General features: G+C 42.2%; 1 protein-coding gene across 5 annotated transcripts in view; it reads left to right on the forward strand.

Annotated features, from left to right (window-relative positions):
- Nucleotides 1-18,814, forward strand: part of slc22a23 (solute carrier family 22 member 23) — a 39,144-nt gene that overhangs the window by 12,317 nt on the left and 8,013 nt on the right. For 2 of the 5 annotated variants that reach the window (XM_053630037.1, XM_053630038.1), the window contains exons 2-7: nt 9,340-9,443; nt 10,106-10,260; nt 14,697-14,865; nt 14,983-15,104; nt 15,339-15,441; nt 15,635-15,870. In XM_053630037.1, the coding sequence (XP_053486012.1) occupies nt 9,340-9,443; nt 10,106-10,260; nt 14,697-14,865; nt 14,983-15,104; nt 15,339-15,441; nt 15,635-15,870 (889 nt within the window). Of the gene's footprint in view, nt 1-6,956; nt 9,166-9,191; nt 9,253-9,339; nt 9,444-10,105; nt 10,261-14,696; nt 14,866-14,982; nt 15,105-15,338; nt 15,442-15,634; nt 15,871-18,814 lie in introns of those variants that run through there. The other 3 variants (XR_008386392.1, XR_008386391.1, XR_008386393.1) reach the window with 3 other exon arrangements.

An 18,814-nucleotide genomic window follows, 5' to 3' on the forward strand; every position in this document is an offset into this window, starting at 1 on the left:
TCAATCACTCTCTCATTCACTCTCTCATTCACGCTCTCATTCACGCCCTCCTTCACTCCCTCATTCACTCCCTAATTCACTCCCTCATTCACTCATTCACTCCCTCATTCACTCCCTCATTCACTCCTTCACGCCCTCAATCACTCCCTCATTCACTCTCTCATTCACGCCCTCCTTCACTCCCTCATTCACTCCCTCATTCACTCATTCACGCCCTCATTCATTCACTCATTCACTCCCTCATTCACTCCCTCATTCACTCCTTCACACCCTAATTCACTCCCTCATTCACTCATTCACTCCCTCATTCACTCCTTCACGCCCTAATTCACTCCCTCATTCACTCATTCACTCCCTCATTCACTCCTTCACGCCCTAATTCACTCCCTCATTCACTCCCTCATTCACTCCCTCATTCACTCCCTCATTCACTCATTCACTCCCTCATTCATTCCCTCATTCACTCCCTCATTCACTCCTTCACGCCCTAATTCACTCCCTCATTCACACCCTAACTCACTCCTTCACTCCCTCATTCACTCCCTCATTCACTCATTCACTCCCTCATTCATTCCCTCATTCATTCCCTCATTCACTCCCTCATTCACTCCTTCACGCCCTAATTCACTCCCTCATTCACGCCCTAATTCACTCCTTCACGCCCTCATTCACTCTCTCATTCACTCTCTCACTCCCTAATTCACTCCTTCACACTGTCATTCATGCCCTCATTCACTCCCTCACACCCTCATTCACTCTCTCACTTCCTAATTCACTCCTTCATGCCCTCATTCACTCCCTAATTCACTCCTTTCACTCTCTCACTCCCTAATTCACTCCTTCACGCCCTCATTTATGCCCTCATTCACTCTCTCACTCCCTCATTCACTACCTAATTCATTCCTTCATGCCCTCGTTCACTCCCTAATTCACTCCTTTCACTCCGTCACTCCCTAATTCACTCCTTCATGCCCTCATTCACTTCCTCATTCATTCTCTAATTCACTCTGTCACGCCCTCATTCACGCCCTCAATCACTCCCTCATTCACTCTCTCACTCCCTAATTCACTCCTTCACACCCTCATTCACGCCCTCATTCACTCTCTCACTTCCTAATTCACTCCTTTCACTCTCTCACTCCCTAATTCACTCCTTCATGCCCTCATTCATGCCCTCATTCCCTCTCTCACTCCCTCATTCACTCCCTAATTCATTCCTTCACGTCCTCCTTCACTCCCTTATTCACTCTCTCACTCCCTAATTCACTCCTTCATGCCTTCATTCACTCTCTCACTCCCTCATTCTCTACCTAATTCACTCCTTCATGCCCTCATTCACTCTCTCACTCCCTAATTCACTCCTTCACACCCTCATTCACTCCCTCATTCACTCTCACTCCCTAATTCACTCCTTCTTGCCCTCATTCACTCTCTCACTCCCTAATTCACTCCTTCACACCCTCATTCACTCCCTAATTAACTCCCTCATTCACTCCCTAATTAACTCCTTCACACCCTCCTTCACTCCCTCCTTCATTCCCTCATTCACTCCCTAATTAACTCCTTCACTCCCTCATTCACTCCCTCACTCCCTAATTCACTCATTCACGCCCTCACTTATTTATTTCCCTCCTCAGTCTGTGAGGAACTATTAGCTGTGATAAAGCGCCTCCTCTGATCAAATCCACAAACCACTGTAATCTGATACTCAGTCAGTACACACACACACACACACAGTTTACCCAGCTGCCTGTCCTGTGCTGATGATGACACACACTGATGAGTGAACAGCAAACACACTGCCTCTATTAATTTATTAAACTGATGCACATTTACACTCATTCTGTAATTCTGTAGTCACGCACTGGTGCACTCACACCCACTCACACCCACCCACACCCACCAAACACACACACCCTTATACACACTACACATAAACCTTTATACACACTAACACACACTAACACACTGCACATAAACCCTTATACACACTAACACACTACACATAAACCCTTATACACACTAACACACTGCACATAAACCCTTATACACACTAACACACACTAACACACTGCACATAAACCCTTATACACACTAACACACTACACATAAACCCTTATACACACTAACACACTACACATAAACCCTTATACACACTAACACACACTAACACACTACACATAAACCCTTATACACACTACACATAAACCCTTATACACACTAACACACACTAACACACTGCACATAAACCCTTATACACACTAACACACTACACATAAACCCTTATACACACTAACACACACTAACACACTGCACATAAGCCCTTATACACACTAACACACTACACATAAACCCTTATACACACTAACACACTACACATAAACCCTTATACACACTAACACACTGCACATAAACCCTTATACACACTAACACACTACACATAAACCCTTATACACACTAACACACTACACATAAACCCTTATACACACTAACACACTACACATAAACCCTTATACACACTAACACACACTAACACACTACACATAAACCCTTATACACACTAACACACACTAACACACTACACATAAACCCTTATACACACTAACACACTACACACAAACCCTTATACACACTAACACACTGCACATAAACCCTTATACACACTAACACACACTAACACACTGCACATAAACCCTTATACACACTAACACACTACACATAAACCCTTATACACACTAACACACACTAACACACTACACATAAACCCTTATACACACTAACACACTACACATAAACCCTTATACACACTAACACACACTGACACACTACACATAAACCCTTATACACACTAACACACTACACATAAACCCTTATACACACTAACACACACTAACACACTACACATAAACCCTTATACACACTAACACACTACACATAAACCCTTATACACACTAACACACTACACGTAAACCCTTAGACACACTAACACACTGCACATAAACCCTTATACACACTAACACACTACACATAAACCCTTATACACACTAACACACACTAACACACTGCACATAAACCCTTATACACACTAACACACTGCACATAAACCCTTATACACACTAACACACTACACATAAACCCTTATACACACTAACACACACTAACACACTACACATAAACCCTTATACACACTAACACACTACACATAAACCCTTATACACACTAACACACTACACATAAACCCTTATACACACTAACACACTGCACATAAACCCTTATACACACTAACACACTACACATAAACCCTTATACACACTAACACACTACACATAAACCCTTATACACATTAACACACACTAACACACTGCACATAAACCCTTATACACACTAACACACTGCACATAAACCCTTATACACACTAACACACACTAACACACTGCACATAAACCCTTATACACACTAACACACTACACATAAACCCTTATACACACTAACACACACTAACACACTGCACATAAACCCTTATACACACTAACACACTACACATAAACCCTTATACACACTAACACACTGCACATAAACCCTTATACACACTAACACACACTAACACACTACACATAAACCCTTATACACACTAACACACACTAACACACTACACATAAACCCTTATACACACTACACACAAACCCTTATACACACTAACACACTGCACATAAACCCTTATACACACTAACACACACTAACACACTGCACATAAACCCTTATACACACTAACACACTACACATAAACCCTTATACACACTAACACACACTAACACACTACACATAAACCCTTATACACACTAACACACTACACATAAACCCTTATACACACTAACACACACTGACACACTACACATAAACCCTTATACACACTAACACACTACACATAAACCCTTATACACACTAACACACACTAACACACTACACATAAACCCTTATACACACTAACACACTACACATAAACCCTTATACACACTAACACACTACACATAAACCCTTATACACACTAACACACTGCACATAAACCCTTATACACACTAACACACTACACATAAACCCTTATACACACTAACACACACTAACACACTGCACATAAACCCTTATACACACTAACACACTGCACATAAACCCTTATACACACTAACACACTACACATAAACCCTTATACACACTAACACACACTGACACACTACACATAAACCCTTATACACACTAACACACTACACATAAACCCTTATACACACTAACACACACTAACACACTACACATAAACCCTTATACACACTAATACACTACACATAAACCCTTATACACACTAACACACACTGACACACTACACATAAACCCTTATACACACTAACACACTACACATAAACCCTTATACACACTAACACACACTAACACACTACACATAAACCCTTATACACACTAACACACACTAACACACTGCACATAAACCCTTGTACACACTAACACACTACACATAAACCCTTATACACACTAACACACTGCACATAAACCCTTATACACACTAACACACACTAACACACTGCACATAAACCCTTATACACACTAACACACTACACATAAACCCTTATACACACTAACACACTGCACATAAACCCTTATACACACTAACACACACTAACACACTACACATAAACCCTTATACACACTAACACACTACACATAAACCCTTATACACACTAACACACTGCACATAAACCCTTATACACACTAACACACTGCACATAAACCCTTATACACACTAACACACACTAACACACTGCACATAAACCCTTATACACACTAACACACTACACATAAACCCTTATACACACTAACACACTACACACTACGCATAAACCCTTATACACACTAACACACACTAACACACTGCACATAAACCCTTATACACACTAACACACTACACATAAACCCTTATACACACTAACACACACTAACACACTGCACATAAACCCTTATACACACTAACACACTACACATAAACCCTTATACACACTAACACACTGCACATAAACCCTTATACACACTAACACACTGCACATAAACCCTTATACACACTAACACACACTAACACACTGCACATAAACCCTTATACACACTAACACACTACACATAAACCCTTATACACACTAACACACTACACATAAACCCATATACACACTAACACACACTAACACACTACACATAAACCCTTATACACACTAATACACTACACATAAACCCTTATACACACTAACACACACTAACACACTACACATAAACCCTTATACACACTAACACACACTAACACACTGCACATAAACCCTTATACACACTAACACACTACACATAAACCCTTATACACACTAACACACTGCACATAAACCCTTATACACACTAACACACTACACATAAACCCTTATACACACTAACACACACTAACACACTGCACATAAACCCTTATACACACTAACACACACTAACACACTGCACATAAACCCTTATACACACTAACACACACTAACACACTGCACATAAACCCTTATACACACTAACACACTACACATAAACCCTTATACACACTAACACACACTAACACACTACACATAAACCCTTATACACACTAACACACACTAACACACTGCACATAAACCCTTATACACACTAACACACACTAACACACTGCACATAAACCCTTATACACACTAACACACTACACATAAACCCTTATACACACTAACACACACTAACACACTGCACATAAACCCTTATACACACTAACACACACTAACACACTGCACATAAACCCTTATACACACTAACACACTACACATAAACCCTTATACACACTAACACACACTAACACACTACACATAAACCCTTATACACACTAACACACACTAACACACTGCACATAAACCCTTATACACACTAACACACTACACATAAACCCTTATACACACTAACACACTGCACATAAACCCTTATACACACTAACACACTACACATAAACCCTTATACACACTAACACACACTAACACACTGCACATAAACCCTTATACACACTAACACACACTAACACACTGCACATAAACCCTTATACACACTAACACACTACACATAAACCCTTATACACACTAACACACACTAACACACTGCACATAAACCCTTATACACACTAACACACTGCACATAAACCCTTATACACACTAACACACTACACATAAACCCTTATACACACTAACACACTACACATAAACCCTTATACACACTAACACACACTAACACACTACACATAAACCCTTATACACACTAACACACTACACATAAACCCTTATACACACTAACACACACTAACACACTGCACATAAACCCTTATACACACTAACACACACTAACACACTGCACATAAACCCTTATACACACTAACACACACTAACACACTGCACATAAACCCTTATACACACTAACACACACTAACACACTACACATAAACCCTTATACACACTAACACACACTAACACACTGCACATAAATCCTTATACACACTACACATAAACCCTTATACACACTAACACACTAACACACTGCACATAAACCCTTATACACACTAACACACTACACATAAACCCTTATACACACTAACACACTGCACATAAATCCTTATACACACTACACATAAACCCTTATACACACTAACACACTAACACACTGCACATAAACCCTTATACACACTAACACACACTAACACACTACACATAAACCCTTATACACACTAACACACACTAACACACTACACATAAACCCTTATACACACTACACATAAACCCTTATACACACTAACACACTACACATAAACCCTTATACACACTACACATAAACCCTTATACACACTACACATAAACCCTTATACACACTTACTACAGAATGTTTTAAATAAACTGTCAGGGTAATAAATAGTAACGTTACATGTTAACACGACAGCTCTAATTTATTAACAAACCTGGCTTTTCTTTCATTTTTTGTGAATATTGATGAGTATATAATGAATATTAATGAATATATAATGAATATTGATGAGTATAATGAGTATTGATGAGTATATAATGAATATTGATGAGTATAATGAGTATTGATGAGTATATAATGAATATTGATGAGTATATAATGAGTATTGATGAGTATATAATGGATATTGATGAGTATATAATGAATATTGATGAGTATATAATGAATATTAATGAAAGTACGGCATCACGATCGTTCCCAAATGGCCACAATTTATTTTAATTATATTATACGATTCTGTCACTATGTAGTAGTGTATAAAATAGTTGTGCTGTACTTTTCTCTGTGTGTGTGTGTGTGTGTGTGTGTGTTTGTACTTATCTCATACAGTAAGCATGTGAGGGAGACATGCAGTGTTTGCCAGATTTTTGGTTTTCCTGATCCTTTGCTACACTTTACAGTTTTATTAATATGATATAATAAATAAGAGCATGTTAGGACACTGGTGAAAGAACAATTCTGGGAAACGATGGGATTTAATTCTGCTTGTTATCTGAGCACATAGCATATGTCAGTACACATCTGTTTCCTCACATCAGTTTCCTCACATCTGTATCTTCACATCTGTATCCTCACATCTCTCTGAGAAATTCAACATTAAACTGCACTTCTGTCATTTTGACAATTTTCCATATGATCTAGAAGTCTACAAAATAACGAGGAATATTCTGTTTCACTGAAACCATTAAATAATTGCATTAACGCCTTTAACTTGTTCTGGCATGCCTTTATTGTACACACACACACACACACTACCATTACCATAAATAATAATGGAAATAATAATAATTAATAAGAAATGTAAATAATAATATTCTTATTTTATATGTATGTAGTAAGTGTTACGTTATGGTGAGTAACTTATACTGGCACAAACACTGAAACAGGAAGTGCTGTGGTCAGCGTGTATGGAAATCGTGCGTGTGTGTGTATTGTATTTGCCCTCCAATTTGAGGTCACATGATCATTCAATCACATGATCCAGTGATCCAGACTGTGTGTCACACGTACATAGTTGTCCTGTTTCTGTGTGCAGCCGCTTATTTATCTCTCTCTCTTTCTCTCTCACTCACACACACACACACACACACACACACACATGCACACAGATTCTGGTCAAACCGGTTCTATGCACACACAAACATTTGTCTCTCTGGTTGCCAGGTGACATCGATACTGAGAACTTGTGTGTGTGTGTGTGTGTGTGTGTGTGTGTGTGTGTGTGTGTGTGGTTTTTCCCACCACTGCTGTTCCAGGGGAAAGTTCATCACCTGTTCCTGAGATTAGGATGTCCAATAAATTACACACCTGTCTCTCTCTCTCTCTCTCTCACACACACACACACACAGTATACTTGTATATGGCTAGAGTGATAAAGCTCTACTCTTTATAGTGAGTCTATCTGAGTAACACTGCTGCAGTCTAATGAGGCTAATGCTAACACAAACGCTAATGCTAATACACCATGTTACGTTTTCCATTTCGACTGTGTATTTTTACATTTAAATCTTACGTAAAGATTTCTGATGAAAACACGGGTTTTACTGCGTTAGAAGAAACAACTATATGCGCGCACACACACACACACACACACAGATAAGTGTACAGTACAGTCTGAGCTCAGTTCAAGAGCTGAAGACAGTAACATCATTAATTATGGGGTGCCAATAATTTTAGAGTTATATGTATATATTAGTGGTGTAATTATTACAGCTGCTATAATGTAAGTGAAAACAGGAAGTAACTTGTCACTGTGTAATAAATAAATATTCTGAATTGTGGTGTAAGAGGAACAAAACACCTCACTGTTTATCAACACACTGTTTTCCCCTGACTGTCCGATTACACTTCTGTTACCATGACAACGGGCACCCATAACACTATCAGCTCAGTCTGTATTTACTCATACGTACCTACATACACACACACACACACACACACGAGCCTGTACTCTGACTAATTCAGCTCCTGTGTGAGATCAGCATGTAGAGTCAGATAGACAGGTGTGGAGGTGAGACATGAGTGCATAAACACTGACACACACAGCTTCAGGTGAACCAGTCATACACACACACACACACACACACACAGTGTCTGCATGACACTCAGATACTTATCATATCACACTTTGCCTTAAATGTAGTGATTTTATTTGATTCATTATTACTCATGATTCTGCTTAAGATGTGTTTATTGAGTGTGTGTGTTTGTGTGTGTATCCGTTAGTGGAATCTGGTGTGCGATTCTTTGTGGAAGGTGCACATTGCTAAATTCTCCCTGCTGGTTGGTTCCATATTCGGATACCTGGTTCTCGGAGTGCTGGCTGACTGGTGAGTGCCTGATCATGTGACCACACTGAGGGATTATGGGAAATGTTAAAACTGCGGCCTTCTAGACATTTACCGCACCTCTACAGCCGTTCTTACTAATTTTTGACTAACTTTCTGACATTGCCACATAACAAGACCACACCCTCTTTGTAAATTTCTCTTCAGAACTCCACCCACCAAGGCTCTATAAAATAAGGGATTAAATCTAACTAGCGTTACACCAAAGGGTTGTTTTTGGATTAGCCAAATATAAACATCTAGCTACAGTATCTTAGTATCTCTCACTGAGTGTTATGCTAGCTAGCTAATGTTGGCTATTCTCATATGGTGGAGCTGTTGGCAGTTAGCAGTTGATGCTAAGTGTAATTATGGTGTAATTTTAGACGGACTTTGTGTAGTAATTTGCGAACACGTCTGAGGTGAATGAGGTTCAGGATGATTCTGCCTCCTTTCCACCCTCAATCAGTTTAAATGATTACGCTAAACGATTAGCCTCAGTTAGTGATTGTTTTTCTTGTGTTTGATGTGTGTGTGAGAAAGTGTGCGAGACTGTGTGCGTGCGAGTGAGAGTGTGTGAGAGTGTGTGAGAGTGTGTGAGAGTGTGTGTGAGTGTGTGTGAGCGCTGACCTGAAAGTTGACTGTGAGTGACTCCTTGTCCGCAGGTTTGGACGTCACGCGGTGTTGGTGGTGTCGGTGTTCTTCACACTCGTGTTTGGTATGTCTGTGGCCTTCTCCATTAACGTCACCATGTTCAGCACACTCCGCTTCTTTGAGGGCTTCTGGCTCGCTGGGATCTCCCTCTCCCTCTACGTCCTGAGTGAGTAATGAGACACGACCCACTCACACACTTCACATGCGGCCTACACAGACATTAGGGCGTGTGGTTTGGGACGTGCCCACAGTAAACTGATGATGGTGTTTCTGTGGAGTATATAGTGGACAGTTCTGCTTCTGCACAATGTGGGTCATGTTCTGGAAAGAGGGAAAAGGGTGTGTGTGTTTTGGAAAAGTGAAGTGAGTAGTGTGTGTTGTGTGTGTAAACAGCAGCAGAAATTGAGGACACACTGCCAAAACTAAATACTTGTCCTTTAACACACTTAGTCTCTTTACACAGCTAGCTAACAGCTCAAAAACACTCGCTAGCTGCCCTTCAAGACCAAAATAGTGTCCTCACACCCTCTCTAATCCCACACTCGCTCTAATATCCCACATTCACTCTAATCCCACACTCACTCTATAATCCCACACTCGTTCTATAATACCACACTCGCTCTAATATCCCACACTCGCTCTAATATCCCACACTCGCTCTAATCCCACACTCGCTCTAATATCCCACACTCGCTCTAATATCCCACACTCGCTATAATCCCACACTCACTCTATAATCCCACACTCGTTCTATAATACCACACTTGCTCTAATATCCCACACTCGCTCTAATATCCCACACTCGCTCTAATCCCACACTCACTCTAATATCCCACACTCGCTGTAATATCCCACACTCGCTCTAATCCCACACTCGCTCTAATATCCCACACTCGCTCTAATATCCCACACTCGCTATAATCCCACACTCGCTCTAATATCCCACACTCGCTCTAATCCCACACTCGCTCTAATCCCACACTCGCTGTAATATCCCACACTCGCTCTAATCCTACACTCGCTCTAATATCCCACACTCGCTCTAATATCCCACACTCGCTCTAATCCCACACTCGCTCTAATATCCCACATTCACTCTAATATCCCACACTTGCTCTATAATCCCACACTCGCTCTATAATCGCACACTCGCTCTATAATCGCACACTCGCTCTATAATCCCACACTTGCTCTTATATCCCACACTCGCTATAATCCCACACTCGCTATAATCCCATACTTGCTCTAATATCCCACACTCGCTATAATATCCCACACTCCCACACTCGCGCTAATATCCCACACTCGCTCTATAATCCCACACTTGCTCTTATATCCCACACTCGCTATAATCCCACACTTGCTCTTATATCCCACACTCGCTATAATCCCATACTCGCTCTAATATCCCACACTTGCTATAATATCCCACACTTCCACACTCGCGCTAATATCCCACACTCGCGCTAATATCCCACACTCGCGCTAATCCCACACTCGCTCTATTATCCCACACTCGCTCTAATATCCCACACTTGCTCTAATATCCCACACTCACTCTAATCCCACACTCGCTCTAATATCCCACACTCACTCTAATCCCACACTCGCTCTAATATACCACACTCGATATAATATCCCACACTCACTCTATAATCCCACACTCGCTCTAATATCCCACACTCGCTCTAATCCCACACTCGCTCTAATCCCACACTCGCTCTAATCCCACACTCGCTCTAATATCCCACACTCGCTCTATAATCCCACACTTGCTCTTATATCCCACACTCGCTATAATCCCATACTCGCTCTAATATCCCACACTCGCTATAATATACCACACTCCCACACTCACGCTAATATCCCACACTCGCGCTAATATCCCACACTCGCTCTAATCCCACATTCGCTCTAATATCCCACACTCACTCTAATCCCACACTCGCTCTAATATCCCACACTCGCTCTAATATCCCACACTCGCTCTAATCCCACACTCGCGCTAATATCACACTCGCTCTAATCCCACACTCGCTCTAATCCCACACTCGCTCTATTCCCACACTCGCTCTAATATCCCACACTCACTCTAATCCCACACTCGCTCTAATATCCCACACTTGCTATAATATCCCACACTTCCACACTCGCGCTAATATCCCACACTCGCGCTAATATCCCACACTCGCGCTAATCCCACACTCGCTCTATTATCCCACACTCGCTCTAATATCCCACACTCGCTCTAATATCCCACACTCACTCTAATCCCACACTCGCTCTAATATCCCACACTCACTCTAATCCCACACTCGCTCTAATATACCACACTCGATATAATATCCCACACTCACTCTATAATCCCACACTCGCTCTAATATCCCACACTCACTATAATCCCACACTCGCTCTAATATCCCACACTCGCTCTAATCCCACACTCGCTCTAATCCCACACTCGCTCTAATCCCACACTCGCTCTAATATCCCACACTCGCTCTATAATCCCACACTTGCTCTTATATCCCACACTCGCTATAATCCCATACTCGCTCTAATATCCCACACTCGCTATAATATACCACACTCACGCTAATATCCCACACTCGCGCTAATATCCCACACTCGCGCTAATGCCACACTCGCTCTAATCCCACACTCGCTCTAATCCCACATTCGCTCTAATATCCCACACTCACTCTAATCCCACACTCGCGCTAATATCCCACACTCGCTCTAATATCCCACACTCGCTCTAATCCCACACTCGCGCTAATATCACACTCGCTCTAATCCCACACTCGCTCTAATATCCCACACTCGCTATAATCCCACACTCACTCTAATATCCCACACTCACTCTAATATCCCACACTCCCACACTCGCTCTAATATCCCACACTCGCTATAATCCCACACTCGCTCTAATATCCCACACTCACTATAATCCCACACTCGCTCTAATATCCCACACTCGCTATAATCCCACACTCGCTATAATCCCACACTCGCTCTAATATCCCACACTCGCTCTAATCCCACACTCGCTCTATAATCCCACACTCGCGCTATAATCCCACACTCGCTCTAATATCCCACACTTGCTCTAATCCCACACTCGCTCTATTATCCCACACTCGCGTTATAATCCCAAACTTGGGCTATAATCCCACACTCACGCTATAATCCCACACTCGCTCAAATATACCACACTCGACATAATATCCCATACTCGCTCTAATCCCACACTCGCTCTAATATTCCACACTCGCTCTAATATCCCACACTCGCTCTAATCCCACACCTGCTCTATAATCCCACACTTGCTCTTATATCCCACACTCGCTATAATCCCACACTCGCTATAATCCCACACTCGCTATAATATCCCACACTCGCTATAATCCCACACTCCCACATTCGCGCTAATATCCCACACTCGTGCTAATTCCACACTTGCGCTAATCCCACACTTGCTCTAATATCCCACACTTGCTGTAATCCCACACTCGCTATAATATTCCACACTCACTCTAATCCCACACTAGCTCTATAATCCCACACTCGCTCTATAATCCCACACTCGCTCTAATATCCCACACTCGCTATAATCCCACACTCGCTCTAATATCCCACACTTGCTCTAATCCCACACTTGCTCAAATATACCACATTCGACATAATATCCCACACTCACTCTACTATCCCACACTCGCGCTAATATCCCACACTCGCTCTAATCCCATACTCGCTCTAATCCCACACTCGCTCTAATATCCCTCACTCGCTCTAATATCCCACACTCGCTATAATCCCACACTCGCTCTATAATCCCACACTTGCTCTTATATCCCACACTCGCTATAATCCCACACTCGCTATAATCCCATACTCGCTATAATATCCCACACTCGCTATAATCCCACACTCGCTATAATATCCCACACTCCCACATTCGCGCTAATATCCCACACTCGTGCTAATTCCACACTTGCACTAATCCCACACTCGCTCTAATCCCACATTCGCTATAATATCCCACACTCGCTCTATTATCCCACACTTGCTGTATTAGCCTACACTCGCTCTAATCCCACACTCACGCTAACATCCCACACTCGCGCTATAATCCCACACTCGCTCAAATATACCACACTCGATATAATATCCCACACTCGCTCTACTATCCCACACTCGCTCTATTATCCCACACTCGATCTGTTATCCCACACTCGCTCTGTTATCCCACACTCGTGTTATAATCCCACACTTGCGCTATAATCCCACACTCACACTATAATCCCACACTCGCTCTACTATCCCACACTTGCGCTAATATCCCACACTCGCTCTAATATCCCACACTCGCTGTAATCCCACACTTGCTGTAATCCCACACTCGCTCTAATATCCCACACTCGCTATAATCACACACCCATAATCACAAGGTGCACATCGCTAAGTTCACCCTGAACCTGAACTCTGCGTGCTATGTGGCCAGATGAATCCTGTAGGTACAATGAGAACCAGGTCAGAACTCCTGATCCCCGGGTCAGTTAAATTCCTAATACTAATGCCACTGTGTGTGTATGTTTTCAGGAATTGAGCTGTGTCTGCCCGGCTGGCGTTTCTCCATGACCATGGTTGCTAACTTTGTGGTGTTAGCAGGGCAGTTGTTAATGCCGGGGCTTGCTGCCTTGTGCTCTGACTGGAAGATCCTGCAAGCCGTCATCATCTGCCCCCTGTTGCTAATGCTGTCATACATATGGTCAGACCACCTATGTGTCTGTCTGTCTGTCTCTGTCCATCTGTCTGTCTTTCACTGTCATGTATTATCATGTGTTGTTTGTGTGAAATGTTATAAATGTGTGTGTGTGGTTATCAGGTTATTTCCAGAGTCTCTGCGCTGGTTGTTAGCGACGCAGCAGTACACCCGCTCCAAATGGCTTATTGAGCGCATCGCTAAGAAGAACAACACAAACGTGGACACACACGAGCTGATCACAGGTACACAACCACACCTGGACACACACAAACTCACCACAGGTATACAATCTCAGCTGGACACAGGCTAATGCTAAGAATAGACTAAAACCGTCCATAAGCATCTGGTACATGATCTTAGCTCACCAACATAAAAAAAATTAATTATGCCAATTATGCTAATTCCTAAAATATATTTATAACACTACTGCAGACTTTGTGATTCTTTGTGTGTGTGTGTGTGTGTGTGTGTTTCAGAGCTCAACAGGGTTTTGGAGAAGCCACCGAAGAAGACATGTATAGTGAAGATGGTGGGCACAAGGAACCTGTGGAAGAACATTGTGGTCCTGTGTGTCAACTCGTAAATATCCCTCTGTCTTCTACACACTCACAGCTGAAGGGAACTCTTTAGCTCCTAATACCCATAATGCACCCGAATACCCATAATGCACCTGTATACCCATAATGCACCTGTATACCCAAAATGCTATTTTTTCCTACACACCCAGGATATATTTAACGCTGTCTCTCTCTCTGTCTCTCTCTCTCTCCAGGTTAACTGGTTATGGGATCCATCACTGTTTTGCACGCAGTATGATGGATCAGAACAGTGAGCGCGTTACCATGTTCCATAACTTCTATGCTGATTATTATACGTTGGCGGGAATCGCTGTGGCAACGGGCCTCGCGCTGTGTCCAGCAGTGGGAATTATGGGACGTCGGGGGGGTTTACTATTGTTCATGATCATCACTGCTCTTGCATCACTACTGCAGCTCGGCCTGCTCAACTGTGAGCACACACACACACACACACACACACACACACACACACAGGCATCAGTTGTTAACTTCAATTTAATATGATATACTTAAAATTAAATCTCTAATGATGTCCATACTCAAGTTCCTTTTAACACAAATAGCACTACTCGACTGTACAATGGAGAAAAGTTATACATTTATAGAAGGGGTGTATTTATTTATAATCGCACTATCCGGTGTCACCCAGATGAGGACGGGTTCCCTTTTGAGTCCGGTTCCTCTCGAGGTTTCTTCCTCATATCGTCTCAGGGAGTTTTTTCTCACCACCGTCACCTCTGGCTGCTCATTAGAGATAAATTCATACATTTAACATCTATATCCTGAATTTCAATCCCCTCCGAAAGGCCAGTTCTTTTGTTTGTGCTGTACACTGAATACATCTGGGTTTGAGATAAAAAAAAAAATGGAGATGAGACGATAGATCAGAACTTCAGAACTTTTATTTCCTGGTGTTTACACCTAGACGTTTTAAACAACATAAAACACCAAACCTTTTGTATCAGACCACACAATTTTTAGGTGAGCAAAAGTATAGGAACAGATCAGTCTTAAAGTAAATAACACTTAACTTACTCGCAATAACTGCATCAATCCTGCGACTCACCGACACCAAACTGCTGGTTTCTTCTGTGAAGCTTCTCCAGGTTTCTCCTGCAGCTTCTTTCAGTAGTTGTTTGTTTCGGGGGTTTCTCCCTTCAGTCTCCTCTTCAGGAGGTGAGATGCTGATCAGTTGGGTGAAGGTCTGGTGATTGACTTGTCCAGTCTAAAACCTTCCACTTTTCCCCCTGATGAAGTCCTGTGTTGAGGTGGAAGTGTGTTTTGGATCGTTGTCTTGCGGCACGATGAAGTTCCTCCTGATTATATTGCCAAAAACGAACAATCTGTTGACCTCTAACCTCCACCATGCTCAGCTGATGAGCTTGTATGTTTCGGATCATGAACAGATCCTTTGGACTTTCCATCACTTTGGTAGAGGTTCATCTTGGTTCCAGAACTTTTGTGGATCATCTTTGTATTTCTTTGTGAATTCCAGTCTGGTTTTCTGATTCTTACTGCTGATGAGTGGTCTGCATCTTGTGGTATGGCCTCTATATTTCTGTGATTGTGAGACCTTAACCCTGCCCTGTGGAGGTTGTTGGTAATGTCACAGACTGTTGTTTTGGGTTTTTCTTCACAGCTCTCACAATGTTTCTGTCGTCGGCTGCTGTTGTTTTCCTTGGCCGACCCGTTCCGTGTCTGGTTGTTAGTACACCAGAGGTTTCTTTCTTTTTCAGGACATTCCAAATTGTTGTATTGACCATACCCAATGTTTGTGCAATGCCTCTGATTCATTTACCCTCTTTTCTCCCATAGACAGCTCTCTGGTCTTCATGGTTGTTTATCCTTTTTAACAACAAATGCAGTCTTCACAGGCAAAACCTAGCACTCAAAGCAACAGAAGATGTTCAGAGCTATTAATTCTTTAAACAGTTAATTTAACAGGGCACACCTGGGTGAGGCTGTGGCTCAGGTGGTAGAGCGGGTTGTCCACTAATCCCAGGGTTGGCAGTTTGATTTCTGGCCCACATGTCTCCACATGCTGAAGTGTCCTTGGGCAAGACATTGAACCCCCCCAGTTGCTCCCTGCCTTGCATGGCAGCTCTGCTGTCATTGATGTGTGTGTGTCTGTGTGTGAGAGAGAGAGAGTGAATGGGTGAATGAGAAACAGTATAAAGCACTTTGTAGAACCGCAAAGGTTAAAAAGCGCTATGTAAGTGTAGACCATTTAACAAGAAACCTCTATCAGTCGTGTTCCAATATTTTTGATCACGTGGAAAAAATTTTTGGGTGTGTTCAAACAAAAGGTGCCATGTTCTAAGTAGTGTTCTAAGTAGTGTAACATCTAGATATAAATATGAGGAAATTAAAATAGGAATCCTGATCTATCGTCTGTAGACTGTATATATTTCTGTAAAGCTATATAAATAAAATTGAATTGAATTGAATATAGACTCGCACAGAAGGTGTTTAATACACAAGAGTGAACACAGAAGCTAATGCTTATCTAGGAGCAGAAACTCTGAAACTGACCTCAATCCAATAGTGCAGAACATGGGTCTTTGTGCAGCTGTGCACAATTGACACAGAAGGTATCTGAGCAGGGTTCTCAGGTCGTCAACAGAGCAGTATTCTCTGGGCTTGTTCACTGGGCTGTTTCTTGGAGCAGGGTTCTCAGGGGAGCAGGGATCTCAGGTTTTGTCAGATAAACAGTTATAAGGGGTTGTTGGCAGAGCAGAGTATTTGGCAGGACCCTGACTGAGCAGGGATTCAGGAGGGCATCATGGACCAAGGTCATTGGTGCAGCAGGGGGTGTAAAGTATCAGTGCTTGTCAGCTGACTCTACTTTGTTTTTTGAGGAAAGGTCCTCTGGGGATCATCGACTGAGTCGGTTTATTAGGGGCAGTCAGTGTAGTAAGGATTGTGGAGGTCACTAACAATGCAGGATTTGCTGAGCTTGTCTGTTGGACAAAAGATCTTGGGTTCTGTCAGCTTGGAGGTTGTCAGTCAAGCAGATTCTTTAGGGGTTGCTGACTGTACAGGGTTGTAATTCGTTATGACCCCACTGTGAATATGAGTCCTGGGCTGAGCACAGGACAGTCTTTATGATGACAGAAGCAGTTTGTAAATACAAGTCTACAATACATAAGTGAGATTAAACACTGAGGAACGAATAGAGTGATTTATAAAGTGATTTTGGGAAAGTACGTGTATCTTTAGTGTATCCATATGGAACCATCCACAGCAGCAGAGTGAGTCCAGAGGGCAAGAGGAGCCACAGCAGTAGAAGGGAACATGTAGAGGAGTCATCAGATAAGAAGGTACTTGAAGGTACTCGTCAGTGCCAGTAGTCCCCTTGGCGTTTTCTGGGGAGA

Source organism: Ictalurus furcatus, chromosome 7 (assembly GCF_023375685.1).
Source record: "Ictalurus furcatus strain D&B chromosome 7, Billie_1.0, whole genome shotgun sequence".
NCBI classification, from domain to species: Eukaryota; Metazoa; Chordata; class Actinopteri; order Siluriformes; family Ictaluridae; genus Ictalurus; species Ictalurus furcatus.